The 20794-nt window shown below is 47.8% G+C and overlaps 8 protein-coding genes across 8 annotated transcripts; 3 read left to right on the forward strand and 5 right to left on the reverse strand.

Annotated features, from left to right (window-relative positions):
• Window positions 1–811: 811 nt before the first annotated feature.
• On the forward strand, window positions 812–2491 carry CTRU02_210769 (uncharacterized protein; the record flags this gene model as incomplete). The annotated part of the gene is made up of 2 exons (XM_036721987.1): window positions 812–1466; window positions 1536–2491. The coding sequence occupies 2 exons, from the start codon at window positions 812–814 to the stop codon at window positions 2489–2491; spliced, it is 1611 nt and encodes a 536-aa protein (XP_036586359.1).
• Window positions 2492–2845: 354 nt separating this feature from the next.
• CTRU02_210770 (peptide transporter ptr2-like protein 1) lies at window positions 2846–4983 on the reverse strand (the record flags this gene model as incomplete). The annotated part of the gene is made up of 9 exons (XM_036721986.1): window positions 2846–3074; window positions 3149–3395; window positions 3456–3612; window positions 3684–3933; window positions 3980–4078; window positions 4140–4431; window positions 4503–4630; window positions 4725–4780; window positions 4834–4983. 9 exons carry the CDS (start codon window positions 4981–4983, stop codon window positions 2846–2848), a joined length of 1608 nt encoding a protein of 535 aa, XP_036586358.1.
• Window positions 4984–5532: 549 nt separating this feature from the next.
• CTRU02_210771 (alpha beta hydrolase fold protein) lies at window positions 5533–6865 on the forward strand (the record flags this gene model as incomplete). Its single annotated transcript, XM_036721985.1, has 5 exons — window positions 5533–5746; window positions 5812–5937; window positions 5990–6144; window positions 6219–6516; window positions 6573–6865. 5 exons carry the CDS (start codon window positions 5533–5535, stop codon window positions 6863–6865), a joined length of 1086 nt encoding a protein of 361 aa, XP_036586357.1.
• Window positions 6866–7599: 734 nt separating this feature from the next.
• CTRU02_210772 (d-amino acid oxidase) lies at window positions 7600–8904 on the forward strand (the record flags this gene model as incomplete). The annotated part of the gene is made up of 5 exons (XM_070205510.1): window positions 7600–7640; window positions 7694–7813; window positions 7871–8087; window positions 8130–8530; window positions 8595–8904. The coding sequence occupies 5 exons, from the start codon at window positions 7600–7602 to the stop codon at window positions 8902–8904; spliced, it is 1089 nt and encodes a 362-aa protein (XP_070060753.1).
• A 53-nt stretch (window positions 8905–8957) lies between these two features.
• CTRU02_210773 (transcriptional regulatory protein C25B8.11) lies at window positions 8958–10893 on the reverse strand (the record flags this gene model as incomplete). Its single annotated transcript, XM_036721983.1, has 2 exons — window positions 8958–9418; window positions 9615–10893. The coding sequence occupies 2 exons, from the start codon at window positions 10891–10893 to the stop codon at window positions 8958–8960; spliced, it is 1740 nt and encodes a 579-aa protein (XP_036586355.1).
• Window positions 10894–12129: 1236 nt separating this feature from the next.
• On the reverse strand, window positions 12130–14643 carry CTRU02_210774 (ATP synthase F1; the record flags this gene model as incomplete). Its single annotated transcript, XM_036721982.1, has 3 exons — window positions 12130–13811; window positions 13871–14392; window positions 14457–14643. 3 exons carry the CDS (start codon window positions 14641–14643, stop codon window positions 12130–12132), a joined length of 2391 nt encoding a protein of 796 aa, XP_036586354.1.
• Window positions 14644–17037: 2394 nt separating this feature from the next.
• CTRU02_210775 (uncharacterized protein) lies at window positions 17038–17325 on the reverse strand (the record flags this gene model as incomplete). Its single annotated transcript, XM_036721981.1, has 1 exon — window positions 17038–17325. One exon carries the CDS (start codon window positions 17323–17325, stop codon window positions 17038–17040), a length of 288 nt encoding a protein of 95 aa, XP_036586353.1.
• Window positions 17326–18617: 1292 nt separating this feature from the next.
• On the reverse strand, window positions 18618–20730 carry CTRU02_210776 (dihydroxy-acid dehydratase; the record flags this gene model as incomplete). Its single annotated transcript, XM_036721980.1, has 4 exons — window positions 18618–20065; window positions 20140–20255; window positions 20403–20500; window positions 20560–20730. The coding sequence occupies 4 exons, from the start codon at window positions 20728–20730 to the stop codon at window positions 18618–18620; spliced, it is 1833 nt and encodes a 610-aa protein (XP_036586352.1).
• Between the last annotated feature and the right edge of the window lie 64 nt (window positions 20731–20794).

Consider the following 20794-nt stretch of genomic DNA (forward strand, 5'->3'; position numbering starts at 1 on the left):
CTCTTCTAAACCAAGATCCTCACGGCCGTTATTCGATCGTAACAGGATCTCTATCATACATGATGGCATGATCTCCCCCTGTCGACCCCTTTGATTCAACATCGAAACCATCATTTGGGCCCATTCTGCTCAGAAATTCTCAAATTTTCAGGCCTCTTAACAAATCCATCGTGTTTAGGGTCACAGTCGCATGGACGATGGCGTCGCTTAGCGGCTTTTCTCCTAACCTAACAACAAACGCCACAATGCCGATGTAACCGCTAACTGTATCATTAGAGGCGCCATGTCTCGCAACCGATAACGCTAAGCCAGGCCGTTGATCCGCCAGGTGCTGCAGAAGTGAACCGGCCTCACGACTTGAGACCTTGGGCGGCGGCGTAAAAGTCTCTAGTGCTGCTGGTGGGCCGGCTGGTTCGAGTCTAGAGGGGCAATTGAACGACAAGGCTCGGACCTCCTCATAACAATTAGTGCATCCCAATATCCGCATTGACCTTGATCGCTTAGATGAGGGGGTAGTTGCCTCTAATACCCTCTCTCTCGCAATCCATCCAGATGATCTGAGAGGGCGAACCTTGAACTTTGATTGTTTGTGTTTCCTCCGCACCTGCAGTCATTCGTTCGCAAGGTAGGGATCCCTTCACTTTCTGTTGTTGCTTTTTCAATTACACTCGTTCTGTATATGCTTGAGACGTGGAGTTGTGGTTTAGAGGGAGGCGTCTTAAAACAAAACGTTTGAACCGGATCAGCGCGAAACGACAGCCCCTATTCAGCACGCACCTATCGAGAAGGCAACATCTGGATATAATGAGCCATGGTCGATCAGGAGATCTACGGGAGATGGTATGAGGTCGCAGAAAGACTCTACCATCGTGGGTTGATTGGCGACCTCCTCGGCGCTCCTGGGAATATCATCAGTCAGGTATTGTCGCCGCCGGCGGCGACAACTCAGGAGAGTGTAAAGGCAGAGGTGACGACTCCCGCAGCAACATCACAAGCAGCCGCGGTGCCAGCTACAACACAAGCAGCTGCAGCACCACCAGCCGCGACAACACAACAAGCGGCTGCACCTCCAGCTTCAACTCCGAAACAAGAAGAACAACACCCGACAACAATCCCAGCTGCGCAAGCCCCGGCAACAACGAATGCACCAGCTCAGCAGCAACCAACATCGGCCGCTGTCGCCAACGCCCCAGCGAACAACCATACTCCGCCCGCCGCTGAAGGCGCCGCAGGTTCTACCACGAAGACCTCAGCTGCCCCTGCCATATCTACAAACGCTGCATCAACATCTATGCTAGCAGATTCTTCTGGAACAGCTCCTGTTGGCACCTCGTCTGGATTTCGTGGTGTCGATGCTACGAAATCAGGAGTCACAATTTCAACACAAACACCACAGACGCCAGTTGTTGTGCCCCAGGGCAACGAAACAGTCAACCAGACTCCATTAGTCGCTACTGGTGTTGTGTGTATGTAACCCAATCCCAGCACTGTTTACTGAACGTTTTTTTCCCCGATAGAGATTAACGAAGGAATAGTGGGTATAGTGGTCTTGATGGGCATATCTCTTCTGATCTTCTGGTGCTATCGACGAAGAAGAAAGGCCAACTTGCATCACCAGGCAGCTCTTTCTCCCGAAAACCCTCCCAATGAATATTGTGGCGTCGTTCCAAGATTACGAGTGACCACCAATCAAAACGTTCCCCCCATGGCCGAGAACCGTGGTGTCAGTCTTCACGATCAACTCATGGTTCATCATCCTCAACCCCAACCAGACCCAGTAGAGCAACTTGAACCACAAGCAGATGATTCAACCCCTGAACGTTCAAATCCCTACTCTGGGCTGCCATTCACTTATGCTCAAGCTCAACAATACGCGCAGTCACATGGAGCTTTCTCTATACCAGTTCCACCTATCCCAGAGCCGTCTCCTATTCGCATATTCAGATGGCCGACACGCTCGTCTCGGTCTGCTGCGTCTTCCGCTCGCAGTGCCATCTCGGGTTGGCACACATCCAAAGGTCCTTCAAGAGCAGTGTCTCGAGCATCACGGAGCACAACGTCCTCCATGCTGTGGCACGGAAGAAGAGACGTCATTGCACGGAGGACGATGACTCAAACTCCCTCTTCTCAAAAGAACGGCTTCCTCGCAGCAAACACTCCCGAAAGCACGATGCCGGAAGGCCTACACACGCCTATTTTGGATTGGTTACATTGGATTCGAGGAAACCAATCTGAAGGCGACCCAGAAATGAATCATAGAAAGAGCTTCGTAAGCGTCAGCGAAAGCTCCATCTCAGAAGGCAGTCTCGCTAGTAGCGGCGTCTTCTCACCCACACTCCTTTCATGGCCCCCGCCCGACAATGACGCGTCTCCAGTCATTAATCACGCAGCCTTCGCTTATCTACCTATGCCACTACAATTGAAAAGGGAAACCAGTGACGGAGAGAGATATTCAGGATCACCGAGTACTCGAGGAAACAGTTATTATTAATGGCTGATGTCAACGTGTAATGAATCTGTTTCAGGCTGGGCTGGTCACCGATCTTCAAGTCACCTAAAATCACCCATATTTCAAGTGAGTCTTTTGTAGTATATATTAAATTTCATATATGTCATGACCCAAATACCTTGTTTCGGGGCAGTCTCGTATCTGCGCATACCTGTTGTGATAAGTCCATTTTTTTGCGTTACCCTCAGGTTCAATGACACATGGGGTAAACATTGTGCAAAACTCATATCAGTGGTGAATTCAATGTTGAAGAGCCTGCTAAAGCTCCAACGATACTGCCACTTGTCAAGTCCTTGATAACTATCTTCGTTACGGAAGCTAACTAAACCGTCGTCATTATTCCGGTGATCTTCCTTCAATTATCACCTCATTCACGTTTCCTTTACTCGTCCTTCCTGGGTAAAAACAAACATAGAATGCGCAACCAGCAACAAACCCAACAATTCCTAGCGAACCATACATCCATACAAGGTAAGGATCTTGGGAGACTGGCGCAAGAGCGATGCATATAGCTGCGGCGACCCCGATAGTGAGCCAGAAAAGGGCAGAGACGACTGATCGGAGGCTAAAAAGGTTAAGGCGTTAGACTATGCCAGGCTAGGAACTTCCACAACTGTTATCAGTCAGGGGTTCACTTACTTTTTCGGGGCATGGGTGAAGGCTAGCTCGAGACCAGTGACAATTATGAACGCCTCGGAGAACGCCACAAGGATGTAAGCAGGCGCTTGAATCCAAACATGAATACTCTTTGGGGGCGATTTATAAATGTAGTGCTGCAAGACGCTTGCATAGACCATAGAGATTGATGCAAATATGAATCCGACAAAGATTCTGGTAACTGGATCAAAGTCGATGCGGTATTTCCGGAGTAGGGGATAGACGACGACTATACGGACGTATCAATTAGCCTACCCGTTCCTAGAAGAAGCGCTTCTGTAGTACTTACCATCAAGAAATGGAATGAAGATGCATAACGCAATGGGGTCTAGGTTCTGTAATAGGTCGTTGGGAGTACCATGCAAGGCCATAGTACCCGCTTGAGATATCAGATTGTTCCAAATCTGAATCCAGCAGACGAAATAAAGAGGGAAGAACAAGAACATCTAGATTGTAGAATACCTAGGTCAGCCTTCTGTTCTCAAGTATAGTTTCGACCAGCCATTATTCAACCCACCTTGCAGCTATTGAGTCCTCGCATGACATCCATAACATACTCATCGGTGTATTTTGGCTCTTGCGCAACAGGGTATCTTTCGAGGTGACCCGAGACTCTCAGTGCTGATGGAGTGGCATTTTTGAAGCCCCTCTCTTTGATGGCGATATTAGTAACACGGCATGCATCAACAATCGCAGAACCCTCTGGAGGGACTTTAAGATACTTCTTCTGACCCGAAATGAAGACGCCAGCGGAGATTATGATTGCACTACATATGTTAGACGTGAGCGCAAGACAAAACCGTGAAGACTTACATGAGTGGAATGAGATATGCGAGCCAAAATGAATGGTGTGCCTCTACGTTGACTGTGATCAGAGGTGATAGTGCGCCGATGTTGACAACCCAATAAAACCTGAGGTAACAAGGGGTTAGTGGAAATTTGCGCATGATATAATAATGGCTTGCTTATTTACCACATGAACAATCGCTGGATAGTTAACTCAGGATCAACCACGACTTCCTCGCCCGATTTGAGGGTCTTGACAACGTGATGAGAGTTCCGGTATTGTTCGGCGCACATTGGCGTGACGTTGGCTTTGATACCCCCAGTCCCAAGACCAATGGTTATCATGGCCGCGATCAAACCTCCAAAACCTGCTCCATTGGTAATCGACTGAGGCACGGAGGTGGCAACAAGGATAATTAAGCCAACGATGTAAACGGCGCAGGCAGCAAGGATAGCTTTGAACTTTCCAAGATACTGGTCTATAAAATGATGGTTAGTCAGGTATTAAAGATCCACTGCCGACCTTAAATGCAGCACTCGAATGGCTGACCTGCTACTACAGCACCGATTACTGTCGATGCATATGCCCAGAATTTGAAGAAATTGCCCAACGCGGTTGCGACGGCCTGGCCACGGCCGAGGGCGCCAGGAAGATCGGAGTCGGGATCATAGGGGTTGCTATACGTTGAAACTGTAAGCTAGAAATTCGAAGTTGAAGCTTTTCTGTATGCAGTTGCGAAGGAAACAAATCAATTGAGAAGTCGTGACTCACTTGATATAGTTTTGAATGGGACCGCTGAGACCGAAGTAAGTAAAACGCTCTCCAAGCTGTAATTGTTAGTTGAGTTGCCCCTCTGTAGCTCGATGCAGCACATCTGTACCTCAACAACAAGAATTAACAACGCAATGGTTGGAAGCTTGTCTGGAACTCTTCTAAGGCCTGCCCATGATGGTGCTACCCCTTTGATTGATGGATCGGGAGGAACCGGTGCCTCTTCAGGACTCGTGATGTTGTCTTTTTGACTGCCCATAATGGATGTGTCTCAAAACACAGAAGCGTAATTATCGCATGTGTAATCGTCTGGATGTCGAACGATAGTCTGGAGGGATGGCGCGTCAAGTAGTCAAATAGTTGACCACTGCATCTATTCCCAGACTTGACCATCTGATCGGCTGCTGGTCTCCGCTCAAATCCGGCGTAGTGGATAAAGCGGGGTTCCCCAGATTGTGCATGAGCAATTGATACCACAGATAACGCTGGGATTTTACGTGAACATCTGATAGGCGGCGTTCTGTGGCCTATCACGCGAGATAGCACTGAGAACGCCGCCAATCACAACCAATGCCATGATCTTTCCGGGATTCATCCGCTTAAGGTCCACCCAGATCGGCCATTGCAACGCCGCCAATCAAAATTGTGAGGAAGTGATTAAGTATAGTTAGGTTAAGAGGTTAGATCATGCGATTGCGATTTCAAAGCTGCGATGGAATTGTTCATTGAAACAAAGCGTCAAATCTGTCTCTCAACAATTAATCTTGCTACAATTTTCAAAACTATTTGCAGTATACGAAAATCGACAATGACTGTTTCAAGAAGCCTGAGAAATGACCCAACGCCAAAACCCAGTCCTGGGCGGCTGCAAATTTCAGAAGAAGACTATCCAGGGATAGATGCAGAATGGGTACGGATGTGGAACGAATATGGCGGTTCAATGGTACGCGCCGACGAAGTTAGCATCGAAAAATATCAAGAAAACCCGGGACAATACAGCTTCACTTATCCAACATGGACTGGTAGGTTTTGAATCCGCCAACATATTTTGACATCTCATTGGTGCTAAGAGCAATATCATATTCAGGACCCGATGTCTTTCATGTTGAGGACCGCAAAATCCCTGTTATGCATCCGCACGGCACCATTAACGTGAGAATTTACTCTCCAGAAGGACCAGGTCCATTTCCAGTACATCTCAATTTCCATGGAGGTAATGAAAACCAACTAGAGACTTTTGTACTGGACTAACAAATTCTCTGTAGGTGGTTGGGTTTTAGGAGGGCTACAAAGCGAAGCAGCATGGTGCCGGCAGGTTTGCAACAGATCCAACATCAAAGTAATTGACGTTGACTACCGCATGGGGCCGGAGCACAAATTCCCTGTTGCTATTTATGACTGTTGGGATGCCGTAAAATGGGTAAGCACCGAACAAAGACTTAGAGGACTGAAGACGTATGATGGCTCTTCACATGCTTATATTTTGTTGGCCAGGCTATCAATAATGCACATCAACTGAACATTGACCCGACGAGTGTGTCATTCGGAGGACTGTCGGCAGGTGGTCAAATGTCCGCTGTTTTGGCTCATTTCGCAAGAGACGAGGGCATTTCTATCAAGTTACACCTAATGATTGTGCCAGCAACCGACATGAGGTACTGCTGCAGGAAGATCAAACAGCTTAATGAGCACAACTGCCCTTATGAAAGTGCTCGTATGCTTCACGACCTTCCATGGGGACCATTGGGTCGAGAGCAGTGGTTCTTGAAGTATTGGCTTGGAGATGACGACGGTAAGGCTACACCACAAGTGAATAGTTCGTGGCAATTGGCTAATGAAGGAAATCAGATACGCAAGAGAGACACTTGAATAATTGGATATTGACACCGGTATTAGCACCCAACTTCGATAACCTGCCACCCGCACACATTGTCACGGCAGAGTTTGACTTGGAACGAGATGAAGGGGAGTTCTATGGGGAGCTTCTTGGAAAGGCAGGAAACAAAGTCACCATGAAGCGATACGCTGGGGTGCCACACGCCTTTGCGCATTACAATCATCCGCATAGAGGCCTGCAAAAGAGTTTCGAGTTTATTGACGATACAACTCACTTGCTTAGAACCATTCATTACAACAACTAATAGCATGCAACCACAAACTACCTTATAGATGATAGCCTTAGTAAATGACAATATCTTTTATCATTTGTTTGGTGAAAGAAATTTCGTGTGGATTGGAATTTGTCTGAGGTGGACTATCGCTCGTTCAAGTAGGAACATTAGTTACTGCTGAGCAATTTGCCCTCCTTAGTGGACTTTGAAGGGAACACACGGGCATGTTTGTTGTGACTACCAATATTGTCATGTCATGTCTACGCCGCCTATTGTCCGCAACGAGCTTAATATGAAATTCTAAGCAGTTTTAACATCCTAATTTCCCCTGAGCCAAATGCGGAAGAATTCATATTTCTCTCGTCTAGCGAGCTGTACTCGACACGTGGAAGCGGCGCCAGATCAAACTACTAGGTATCTAGTGATTTTAATGAAGCTTCAGCTCAGTTTAGGCACATTTGGTCGGCCTTCAGGGGTCGGCGGTGGGACTCATAGTGGGGCAACGGTTGAACGCCACCAATGATTACAAACGCCGATATCGACGATGGGGGGGCTACGAGCCGCGAGTCGTGGCCCCCTAGCGAAGACAACCGCTCATCGGAGTCGTAGCCGTTTAGTCACATTGTCAAGTCATAAGGACAATCGGAAGATGAGGGAGTATAAGAGAGTATCTTAGTTTTCAGTCCAGTCTCTACACAGAATTAGCTCCGAGCTGAAGAGTTGAAGTGATTATCATTATCATTTCCATTTTCGACACTGTTAAAATGGCTGCTACGAGAAACGACGACCCAGTCATCATCGTCGGGTAAGAGTAACTGGTCTGCTTTCTCAGGGGTAAATTTTCTTACAGAAACTTAGTGCTGGGATAATCGGGTTGGACGTTGCATTGGTTCTCGCCCGACGGGGGCTTGGCCAACATATCACTATCATTGCCGAGCACTTTCCTGGTGATACCTCGGTTAACTACACCTCTCCTTGGTAAGAATCCTTCTAGTCTGGGATTGGTACTTGTTCTAACGTAGACGTTTCACCAAGGGCTGGCGCAAATTTCTCTGCGATATCCGGGAGTGACGAGAACGCTTTGAGATGGGATCGTCTCGGATACCGTCACCTAACCCAGTTGGCAACAAGCGCTGGCCAAGAATCATACATCAAGCGGACACCATCAGTCGAATACTGGGACGAGGCCGTGTCGGAAGACAAAATTCAATCAATGTCTGAGTACCTTGAAGATCTGAGTATATCACAAAGTGCAAAAGAAAAGTCATGGTTTCTGAAACTGACTTGTCATTAGTTCAAACTCATCCCACAAAGTGAGCTCCCGGACGGAGTCCTATTCGGTGCTTCATTCACAACAGTTACTGTCAACGCACCGAAACATATTGAGTATCTTTTCAATTTACTAAAAAAGGATTATGGTGTAAATTTTGTCAAAAAGAAGCTCCCGAGTATCCAGTCTGCGTTCAGATCGCAGACGAGGGTGGTTTTCAACTGCACTGGCAACGCTGCTAAGTTCTTGTCGGGTGTGGAGGACCTTAAATGCTATCCCACGCGAGGTCAAATCGTGCTTGCGAAGGCGCCCCTAGTCAATACTAACATTATGCGACATGGGAAAGACTATGAGACATATATCATTCCACGGCCGTGGTCGAATGGCAATGTTATTCTTGGCGGCTATATGCAAAAGGGTGTCAGGTAAGGACCTGAGTACCGATATGCTGGAATGAGACCATACATGCTAACAGTATACTGTACACAGCACAAGTGATACGTTTGCTCACGAAACCGAGTCTATTCTAAACCGGACAACGACTCTAAGCAGTGAGTTGAAGGAAGCCATACCAGAGGTCCTTGCGAGCTTCTCTGGCCTGCGGCCTTCACGTGAAGGCGGAGCTAGAGTCGAACGATCTGAAATTTCCATCGGCGGTAAGAAGCGTATTTTGGTGCATGACTACGGCGCCAGTGGGACGGGATTCCAGGCAGGATACGGGATGGCACTTGACGCAGTCAAGACGGTTGACGATCTCCTTGGAGAAATTGAGAAAGAAGACTCTCGAGCAAAACTTTAAGGTGTATTATCAGAGGCCTTTAGTAGTCCTGCAAACATAAAGTTGAGCTATTTTCATGTCAACTCCATGGCTTGGAATGCGTCTGAAACATGTGGCTCCAGATGAAGAACACTGGAGATACCACGCCAGAAAATCGCATCAATCCGGAGAAGACCTAGACGGAGAAAGGGAAATGAGGCCACCTTCAGCCTGAGGCTTTTTCGAGTTGATTGCAGCTCACTAATCCACGAGGAAGCTTCCTCAACATTTGGAGACGTTACGACCATTGTCATTAGAGTGAAACAGACCGAAGAGAATGCGTATTGTGCCCATGGAGGCCAGAAAACACTGTCGGTATCTGGGCTCAAAGTCCGAATGATATCAGAGAGGGCGGCTAAGCAATCTTTCAAGCTTTTTCTCAAGGTCTGAACATGGCTTGAAAGGCTATCCCCGTCGTGGTCTGGCAATGAAGTTCGCAATTCGGCTCGAAGAATGATCAATTGCACATATAGCTGTCCTAGGCGGTTCACTGTGGATGTGAGTTCGGAAGGATATGACGTAGGCAAGAGCTTTTGAGTGAGAGATTGTGCTATGGCCCTTGTCCTTTGGTAATCATTCGACAATGTATTTATAGCTCGCAAAGAGCTGATAAAATTAGTTCAACACCGTGTAATGTGTGGGCTAGACTCACTAGAGATCTGATAAAGCCGAGCTTAAGACTTCGGTGGTAGCTGAAAGGATATTGATTTGTGTCCATTCAAGACTCGAATCATCAAAATCCTCTGGCTCCAAGGATGTGACAATCCAGTTGTCGTTGTGAATCAGGGGCGGTCTTCCAAGACCACAGGCCAGCCATTTATCAAGAGTGTAGATAAAGAAAGAAAGTCTTCGGCGTTGAGCCTTCTGCCATACTTCTAGCGGCCATGTGGATGGATCAAGGTGAAGACCAAGTGTGGCAGCGCACGAAGTTAGCCTACTCAGCAAGTCCCATCTGTAGGCTGCGTCTCCGACAAGGGGATCAAGTGATGGCCGCAACACCAATAGGAGCAGTATCTGAATCAAAAACATGCTTGGGGAATGTATTTCATATGTGACGGCCTTTTCGATTATGTTTGAAAGTGCAGGATATGGGGGCTTATCATATGCAACATCCACACTCAACTTGTCGTCATGGATCGCAAAAGGGAGTGACAGAGCATAGACAGCAGCGAGAGTATGTGAGGGTGTTGAGTAGATATCCAGAGACTGAGAGAGTGAAAATATAGGCCACTGAGGATTGATAAACTTCAAAAAGAGTATAATGAGGCGCTTTCCAACCTCGATGGGAACGATTTTCTCAAGCTCCCGTTTCAGCTCTGCCTCTAGAAGCTTACCCAAACCGGCTTCTTCTCTGCTCCGAGAAAATAATGATTGTTGCGAAATGAGAAATTGGCACGGCATTGGTCTGTCCTGAACCGAAGAAATGGCAAGCTCCTTGAATCCGAACATGCCTTCCTCGTCATAACGATAAGAGCGAAGAAGAATGGGATCCATGTCACTGCTGAGACCCAGCAGTTGTGGGTTTGCACCAGTGAGATAGTCGATCTTTGGCGACTGCACTGCAGCTTTGCGTATTGATGTTTCTGGAGTACCCGCCACAGAAGGTGTGCTAGGTAAGCGTGGGCTGCGAAACATGGCCTCGAACTCAGATTGCGTCGTATCGAAGTTGAAATCCCCAGCAAAGTTCATGGTGGTATCACCAGGTGTAGTTTCTCCGATAAGGCTCGGAAGGACATTCATTGAGTTTGGCGAGTTAGCCTGCTCACTTTGTAGTGACAAGCTTTGAGTGGTGACTCCGTCATGCACCCCTAGACCATCCAAGAGGTGTGGTCGCTTTCGAGGAACAGCAGCTTCGACAAACGTGCACTCTCGACCATGCAAAACACACAAACGGCAAGGGGGAGCCTGATCAATTCGGCATGCTGTTTTTCGCGATCGACACAAGTCGCATGGCCGCTGTCGTTTGCTCATGTACCGACGAGTTTGACTCGACATGACGTTGGTTGAGCCCGCCTGCTTGGCGTTGCTCAAAGAAGAATGGCGATTGAGGTAAGTACAAGGCAGTATATTGGGATGATTCGTTGGGGTGCATATATGAGATCGTAAGGTGCATCTGCGTCGTTGGACGGCAATCGGGGGCAGTGATTGTGGTTGTGCTCAGTAAGTGCCAAGCAAGTTGAAGACCGGATGTTAGGATTTGTACAAGTGGGTTTGGCTCTCAACACAGACTAGTCAAAGGGCCCCAGCTGTTGCCAGCTGCGAATCAGTTGCCGGACGACTAAATAGTTGATGCTAATTGTTAGTGCAAACCAAGTCTGGGGCAAAAACACTGCTAAATATGAATGATAAACATCGCACCTTGTCAACCCATGTGTTCCCAAAACCGAGAAAAGGGAATGAAAAGAAATTACGACACATGTAACAAATTTGGTGCACACATTTTATAATGAGAGAGCTTCAAGGTTTCAGAGTGCATTCGAAAATCCGACAAAGAGTTCTCTCAGCATGGTTAGGGGAGTTGCCCCTTAAACGAACAAAGTTGTTGGGATCATTGGATGGCCGTACGGGGGTAGCAGTAGGGAGATTCTCAATAATGATGATATATGTAAGCGTATTCAGTGAATATTGTAGCTACATAGTATATAGTGTGAAGTGTCTGGTATAGATATGTTCCATCCAATTGCCAGTTACATGGATAGTGGAGATCGGCTCCCAAATTAGGCCTGCTTGGGCGGCCGCGGAGCCACTGTAACCCAGAATAACACATAATGCAACAAAAGCGTTGTGGCGATACAAATACAGATTGGAGACAAATATCACATATTTGCACAAAGAAGGAAAACCATTCGCAATCCAATGAGATAACTAAGTATATTAAGCGGGAACTAGACTTTGACAGCACAAAACCATGAAGGTCTTGCCATAGTTGACTGTGCCAAAATCTGGCTAAGAAAGAAATGTCAAAACCCAAAAGATCAAAGCCAACGTCATAACAACAGTCAAGATTGGTCAAACTGAGACTGTAATGATTTCAAACTTTAGAGGTCGGGTGGTAATAGTCTTTGGCATCAAGTTTTCCAGCTGGCGTATACTGTATCATGGGCGGAGAGCTCTGCCGCAGACGATGAAGCGTCGCAACCTCATCAGTAGGTGGGAATGACCTGCCATAATCCAAACCGAATTAGTAAACTACCCTGGATGTCAAAGTCACAGACATTCCTCGTCCATCGAGCAGAGTCCGTCATCATTCGAGTCCCAGGACTTTCGTCTGTGCAGCGAAGGCACCCAGGTACTCTGACGAGACGATAGGATATCGTTGAGGGTGGGCTTGGGGGCATCATCATCATCGTTTGTTGCCTCCGATTCATGGAGAGGGCTGCTCACCTTAGCACTGTTATAAGCCCCCGCATCCAAGGCGAGCAGATCCCCAACTGACTGCTTCGACTTAACGGCCTTCAGCGGATTGAGAGTGTAGTTGTAGTACTGGATACCGGGGGCACTCTCTCCGACAGCGTCTTTGACCTTCTGAGAAACCGCGTCAGCGATGATGGGAACCACCTTGCGCACGGCTTGTTTGGCAATGTCCAGGGCGGCCGGGGCAATCTTTTGAACGCCGGACTTGATGACATCGAAGAAACTCTCTTCACCACCCCGAGGGCTGCTGATCAAGAGTCTATCCAGCTTCTGCTGGGGAAGCGTCATAAGTGTCTGCAGAGCGGCTTCAGCCGCAGCCGCGCGCTTGAAGGCCAAGAGGGTGGCATGCTCGTGGCTTCCTGGGGTAGAAGAGCTCAGTTCCGACTCGGTGCCGGCGCTCAGCTTACCAATCACACTTTTGAGGGCTCCCTGTGCAGCACTTGAGATCAATGGCTTGGCAAAGCTCACTCCCTTGCTGAGAACTGAGCCGAGGTCGCTGAAAAAGCTTTCTTCGCCTGGAACAGGTCGTGTGGGTGCGAGGAGACCCTTAACAAATGCAGTCTCCTGACCTGACTGGCTGTATAAGATCGACTCCTGTACGCCTTTCAGCTCTTCGCGGGGCAGTTCGATCTCCGACTCTTGTCCCTGGTTAACACCTCGCTCATGAATGCGAGCCATCTCACGATGAGCTAGCATAAGTCCACATTCAGTGAGTTGAGGTTGTGCGACTTTAGCAATGACATCGAGTTTGGGTCTGAAAGCGCGGTACTTCGAGTCGATGGTGTGGAGAAGCTCGGCTGTCTCGGGAGAATCTTCAAGCTTCAGGAGGGCTTGAAGGGAAGCTTCGGCCAGAACGGCACGTTCGGTAGCTCCTGAGGCAGCTGAGGTAGCTATCGCACTGGAAACGTCGCCGTTTATGATGGCGGACTCGGCTCCTCCAATGGTAGAGAGGATACCGCCAGCAATGCTGCCGATGGGCCCCCCGATTGGACCCAAGAAAGGAGTCACAGTGGAAACAACTGGCGCCGCAACTCGAGCGACAGACTTCAAGATGTCAAGGAAGCCTTCCTCATCCGAGCCGTTCGAATTACCCGTGCCGAAGTTGTCCGTTTGCGAGGGTCGGAACGAAGTGTTCTCTGCACGAAAGCCATTGTATTCGTTATTGCTAACTCCGTTGCCGTTACTGTTGCCGTTGACATATTTGCTAATATCGCTCTTGATTTGCCCATTTCCGTTGCGCACATCGTTATGAGCCCGAGCGTTGGTATCAACGTCCAGAACCTTGATGCCCAGGCGCTGTGCAGCAGGGAACTGATGGCTGTTGAAAAGTGCGAGGAAAGCGTTGTAGTGCACACCGTATTGACCACCGATAGAGTTTCCAGAGTTGCTGTAATCACCGCCGCCACCGTAGCAGTGGGTTCCAATTGAAATCAGTCCATTGTCAATTGCCTGCAGGATAGGAGCTCCAGACTGGCCTATTGCCAACATGCCGTTAGTTGTATTCTTGATACATAGACAGGGTTTTGCCACTCACCAGCGAAGGTTGAAATCTGGTACTCAACCATGTGCCGCTCGCTCTTTTCAATGTTGAAATCGGTAGGGGCAAACTCCTCGTACATTTGCGCACCTTTCTCATCAGTTCCACTCGTGGTCTTGAGGTACTTATCTCCCGGATATCCGACAACGCCAAGTAGAACGCTTTTAGCGACAGAAGGGGTGTCTTTGAAAGCGATGTTTCTCAGATTTCCAGTAAACGGACGGTTGACCTTGATGAAAGCAACATCGTGCGTACGGTTTCCAGCTGCTTCAATCCACTCAGCAGTAGTGATGATGCGCTCCCCGAACCGAGCCTGTACGTTAGAAGTACCGACAGACGCAAGCCCAGAGTATCCAATGTAGCACTTAATCTCAATGGCTCCTTGGAGGCGTCGACTCCAGTCATAGACGACATGCCCAGCAGTCACGACGGTGTCGGGACTAATGAGCCACCCAGAGCCCATCATCCAAACACTACGGCCATTTCCGGCGTTGAACAAAGCCTGAATCTTCACAATGGCTAATGATAATCAGAATCAATCGAACATATTAACAGGCAAAGCTTGTGGAAGGCCATAACTCACAGCGATATTTGCCACCATCAGCAAAGTCCTGAGGGTTCACAAGACGGCGTTTGTCTTCTTCAAAAACGGACTCAGTAGCGTTGCTGCCGTCATCAGGTAGAATGGCTGATTCAGCTGGTAGATCAGGGTTAGAGGACTTCAAAGTCCACACAGCGGCGCGGGGAATGGCGTTGGCGTTGTAAGGCATTGTTAAGTTTGGGTAAATGTCTTCTTGGGCTTATGTTGTAAGATTGTAAAAGAGATAGTAATGAATCAAAAAAAACCAAGTGGTCAGTGAAAGTAGAAGATAACGATTTTTTGTTTGCTTAATTGGTTGGTGTATTGGTACTGGTTGAAGCTTGATGAAGAAGCAAGATGAAATAAACCGCATCGTCGACCTTTTTATACTTGAAGTTATCTTGCAGTATTGTTAGTCAGCCAAATCATTTTGATCATAAGGTTTCTGTCGAATGGCTCTAGCATCTGCTTATGTTCCAAAACAATTGAAGGAATTCAAAGTCAAGTACTTACTTCCATTTCAGCCAGCCTCTAACAAGCAACCCTCAAACAGGCCTGAAATATAGGACTAAAGTACCGGTACTTGATTCCCGTTCATGTTTGTCCTCATCTATGGGTGTTCCTTGTGTTCCCCTTAGTTCCAGTTACTCTTGAAAGACCGAGTTCGTTTAAAAATTGAGATGATTATTCAGAAACCTCGTGTCTAAGTTCAGATAGCCACTTCAAAATCAGCAGTTTAAATCCGGTCTGTTCTCAGAGTCCGCGAATACTCGATCAGATTGATGATCTCGAGAGACTTGTCTCATTGATTAAAATTGTGAACTCTCCCTGGAAACACTTACACTGGCATTATCTAGATGTTGTTTCATGCCTTGGGCATTTTTCTTCAATATTCCCACGGAAGGTTTACTCCTCCTGCATCAAGGTATACCCACTATGTGAGCTATCTTTGCCAGTACAAGATTGTTGCAGAGGAAAATGATAATTGTATCGTAGGTATTTTGGCTACGATTGGTGTTTAAATGACTCACCTCTGCATCAGAGCTGAACCTCTACGGCATGTTTGGAATTTTCAGGCCAGGAAATATTAAAGTCGATTTCTTGACCATATGATATTCATTCAGTGCCAACTGGCTGCTCCGCAATTGGCTGTAGCCACTTGTTATTCGAAGGGATAGGCTTGTTTAAAGGTCACTGGTTGTTTGGAAGGGGAACACTTCCAATGTGATCAGGGGTTGCAACCCGCAAAAAAGTCGTTCTCCCAAACTGCCAATACCTAACATATAGAGAACTTTGATAAATGTTTTTTTTCTTTTTTTTTTTCTTTTTTAGCTCGCTTCACGCGGCTCAATATAATTCTTACCAGTCAAGACCTCTTCGCTGGCACGTGGGGGGGCTCAAACTGCTCGGCTTACCCGCCCCCTATCCCCACATGCCTCAGCAACTCAGCTTAACTCAGCCAGCCGCTAGCAAGCCAGCTGAGACAGAAACCTTCACAGCTCTTAACAAGTCACTACTCGGGCCTAATGTTGCATTGCCGACTTTTCAAGGGATCTCGAGGGGGAACCAATTGGCCGGACGGGGTTGTGTCTCTGAGAACGACAGCATGTATTCAAGCAGGCTAAACTACGACAACAAATTTGGGCAACAGACCCCAGGACCAGTCTAGACCCAGATAAGAAACTATTCCCGTAGCTGATACTGAGGTATGAAGAGTTGTGCAAAGTGGACAAACAATTATCCTAAGGTAGTTCTATGCCGTATAACCTGGCTGGACTCATGTGTGCAACGACTCGAAAGTCAACAAATGTCCTTAGGGCCTAGAATACTCGAACTTACCTTGGGTACATTTCCAACCGCGATTCAGACTCAAGCGCATTCCTCGGACATTGCCTCCCGGGTTCTTCGAGAACCCCACTTGCCACACACAATGCCGAATTCCTTGAATCAAGATTTTGATCTTACTTTGTCTTCTTCACAGAAGCGCGGAATCAATGCCATTGTGCTTGAGGAATTCCAAATATTTCACATTGACCCAAAGTGGAGGTCATATCTTCCTTACAGCAGTCGCGGTCTTGAAGTACTTATGGAATCTCATTTTCTGTTTATATGCATATATTGCAAATTCGTCGTTTCAAGTGTCGGATATACTGGCAAGCAAAAAAGTACAATAATCAGGCCGCCACGTTGCTGTGGTGAGTGACTTGATCCAAGCTACAATGTCTTGGTGGTCCTCAAAGCTCTGCCAAGGTATAATCATTTTGAAGTACTAATCACAATTGGCAGGCTGCGAGGTGCAACTCGCAATGTGAGTATGTTGAATGACCGCAAATCTGCCATTCTGCTGCCTAATAATTCTGCCCTAGGCAGTTTTGCACATGAACACAGATATAAGCGGTAGAATGAAATGAAGCTAAATCATCTATTTAGGCGACGTTGCCTCAGTGCACTTACAACGAGACGAATGTAGTGAAGGAAATGGTATCACGTAACACAGGATTAATAGTCATAGTGGCGTGTCTATGGCGAGAACCCAGGTGAAGACTGAGGTGGTTAATTGAGATTTCTAATCCGACTCCGACTCCTAGTTTGTTCCATTCAAGATAGTCTCAGGAGTCACTGCACAATCGAAACCGCTGGGGATAACTCCCGATGAGCCTTTCTGGCTGTCGCAGCACGCCCCGAACGTCTCAAATGACACTGCGTTGCAAAGGTTCCCTTCAAGTTTGTCGCCCTTGCCTATACAACACCTCTTACCAGCCTCGATATCATGTTCCACACCATTCGCGGTGGAAGCAAAGCAGGTGCAGAGGCCGTTCACAGTCGTGGCTGTAAATAGAACCAAAATTCCAGTTGAGCTTGAGAATCTCATTATTGCTGGCGGGTGCCGTGGACGTAAAGTTGACGTATGTGGTAGTCAAATTGAAGCTGTGATATCTGGGGTTGTGAAGTAGCTCGTCAAGAAGACTAAGAAATACACTGTTATGAGTTGGGTAAGAATTTTCAAAGAACAATGACGATATCTGGTACCGGACTAGATGTAGTAATCTTGTAGACAAGTAGCCTTTCTAATAGCAGAGTAATCGTGGTGCGGATGTACACAGGTTGATTTCTGGAGGTTAGCTCTTTAAAGAATTATTTATGGTCTTCAGTGTGAAAATGTAAACCCTTTGTGATCAGAGCGGCTGACTCAGTCGCATGGTTAATAGCATTAAAGTTGTATCAGCCTCAACCCTCAAACCCCCTAACCGTCCAGCGCAGCATCATGTCGTGCTTAGCTGTAAAACCCTGCAGATCCTTACCATAATATGCAGATCTTTAGAAAAAATAGCATGCAAAAGGCAGCACAGCCTCTCTTGGTTCGTTAGAGCGTACTTGTAGTTCATCTAACTGAAGACTACAGGAGTAGAAAGTTTTAGAGAGAAGCGCTTAGAACATCTTCATTTAGCTAAACTATGACCCTTAAGTCTTCTAATCAAAGGCAATTTAAAATGCAAAAGTGATGTGGATGAGTGCTAAGCAGGTGATGCCATTAGGTTGGAACTTCGGCTAAGGTTAGAGCAGAGTGAGCAACTCTGCGAAGCAGAATAATTCCAACGTCCTTATGGGAAAGGTATGCATTGATCTTGTAATGTTCGATCTTTCTTACCTCTTATTAGTAACACCAATGGGGATGCTCACAGCGAAATTCGACTCTAAGTTACCCCCTGCCCTTCAGTGTCTGACACGAACCACTGGCTCCTCCCTTGCGCCAGCCAGTTCCCTGCAAGCGCAGATGTGTCAACCTCCTTTTCCAAGTAATCCCCACACACAGAGGCCCGGCAATTGAGTGATATATCCCGAGATTACCGTATATTATCCAATAGATATCTGATCATTGCTTACGGTAACAAGACACGCCGGTTGGCCCTAGGTGGGGGGCATAGTGGATTCGTGGGGGGAAGGCTAACGGACAGAAGTCCGAGAAACGACGTGCAGCATGATGGTTTTCAACTCAGTAACTGTTGTACTCGGACTCCATGGAATGCATCTTTTTCTTTTCTGTGCATCTTGGTGTCATTGCAGTTCTATATCATGAAAAGTCACTAGACGATGCATATGTGGTCTTAAGAAAATGAGTCTATTATTAACACGCGAATAGAACGACATCTTATCACATCTATCTTAAAAAAGGTCCGTCACTGCACCGTCTGAGGCGCTAGCAACCAAGTGCGCGTACTTGGCTAGAGTACCTCTAGTGACAGTGGGTTTAGGTGCTTTCCACGCCAGCAATCTCTCTTTGATAGCCTCGTCTCCCACGTTCATGCTGATAGTACACGCCTCAGCGTCGATAGTGATAACGTCTCCGTCGTTGATGATAGCTATCGGTCCTCCAACAGCTGCCTCTGGGACAATGTGGCCCACGATGAATCCATGACTGGCGCCAGAGTAACGCCCGTCAGTGATGAGGGCAACGTTTTTGAGGTTGGCACCAATCAAAGTCGCTGAGGCTTTGAGTTGCTCCGGCATGCCCGGACCGCCCTTGGGGCCTTCGTACCGAACAACCAGTACAATGTTCTTGTCCCTTGGAATATTTCCAGCGTTGAGTTCATGTACAAGCTCGGATTCCTTATTGAAAACACGCGCCTCACCCTGGAATCGAAGGCCTTCCTTGCCGGTGATTTTGGCGACGGCTCCGCCTGGTGCGATGTTTCCATGAAGGACGACCAAGTGTCCAGCTGGCTTGATAGGGTTGGACAAAGGTCTGATGATGTCCTGTTCCAAAGGTAGCGATGGCCAAGATGCAACGTTCTCTTCGAGAGTTTTGCCAGTTACTGTGAGCGTCTTTCCGTTCAAGAGCCCTCCAGCGATGAGAAGCTTGGTGACAGAGGGCACTCCACCGATGTGGAACAGGTCCTCAATGACATACTTTCCGCTGGGTTTCAGGTTTGCAATAAAGGGGGTCTTGCGTGATACGCGCTGGAAGTCTTCAAGTTCAAGCGGGACTTGGGCTGCTCTGGCCATGGCAAGAGTGTGAAGCACGGAGTTGGTAGAGCCACCGAGCGCCATGGTGATGACAAGCGCATTCTCAAATGACTCTTTGGTGAGAATGTCTCTGGGACGGATGTTTCGACGCATGCAGACTTCAATGGCATCTGCAACCTTCTCTGCTTCTCTCATCTTTGTCGGCGAGGCAGCCGGAGTACTTGATGAACCCGGGACAGACAAGCCAAGGGTCTCGATGATGGTAGCCAAGCTGTTCGCCGTGTACATACCACCGCAAGCGCCAGGGCCCGGGACAGCCCCTTTCTCGATACTGGAAAGAATCTGCTCGGGTGTCACAGACTTGTCTTCGGACCAGGATCCTAGCGTTCCGAAAAGGTAGGCGCCTTGAGCCTCGTAACACGTGACGATGTCGATGGGTTTCTTCAGGACTTCACAATAGCCTCCCTGAACTGTTCCTCCGTATACGATTACGGAGGGGCGGTTATGCCTGGCCACGGCCATGACGCAGCCCGGCATGTTCTTATCGCATCCGGGTATGGCAACCGTTGCATCGTGAGCTTGAGCGCAGGTGATGGTCTCGATGTTGTCTGCAATGAGCTCACGAGATTGAAGCGAGAACCGCATGCCTGTATCGCAGTTTAGCTGCCTTGCTGACCGAGACGTGTCTGTCTGCATTGGGTTGAGACAAATCTTGACTCACCTTCGTTGCCTTGGGCAATGCCGTCAGAAACGCCCAGAGTGCTGTACTGCCAAGCGATGAAGCCTTTCTTCTGCACAGCCTCCTTGACCGTTTTTCCCAAATCAAGAACTATTAACCGTTGTCAGTGTTCACTTCTCCATAAAGTAATCGTTTTCCAAATAAGTCGGAATGACTGCAGTTGGTTTCGCTTACGATGCATACTTGATAATTCGATCATATGTCAGAACTCAACAAACCGTATAACATCCAGCGAATCAACTTACTTGCACGGATTACCCTCCCACCATACAGAGGCAACACCAACTTGGGGACTCCGTTGCATCACCTCCTCGTTCGGGACACCAGCTGCGTAAAGCATAGCCTACGATGAAAATCAGCATGATTTGTAACTAAATGACCAAAAGTCTCTGGACTACTGACCTTGGCACCAGGAAAGTCATGTTCGCGGGTAAGAAATGTAGAATACTTGTTGAGAACGGGCTTGCCATCTTCCCAAGTGGCGTCATCAGGGGCAACCGGGAACTCGACGTATCGCGGCTCGTGGAGTCCCTGTTCCTCACCAGCGGCGGGATGAACAGCGTCAAAACTCATTTTGAAATAATACAGGGCCTCGCGGCGTAAGCCAATTCTACAGAAAGATGCTCAGGAAGTTGGT

Source organism: Colletotrichum truncatum (assembly GCF_014235925.2).
Source record: "Colletotrichum truncatum strain CMES1059 chromosome Unknown Contig_0007, whole genome shotgun sequence".
NCBI classification, from domain to species: Eukaryota; Fungi; Ascomycota; class Sordariomycetes; order Glomerellales; family Glomerellaceae; genus Colletotrichum; species Colletotrichum truncatum.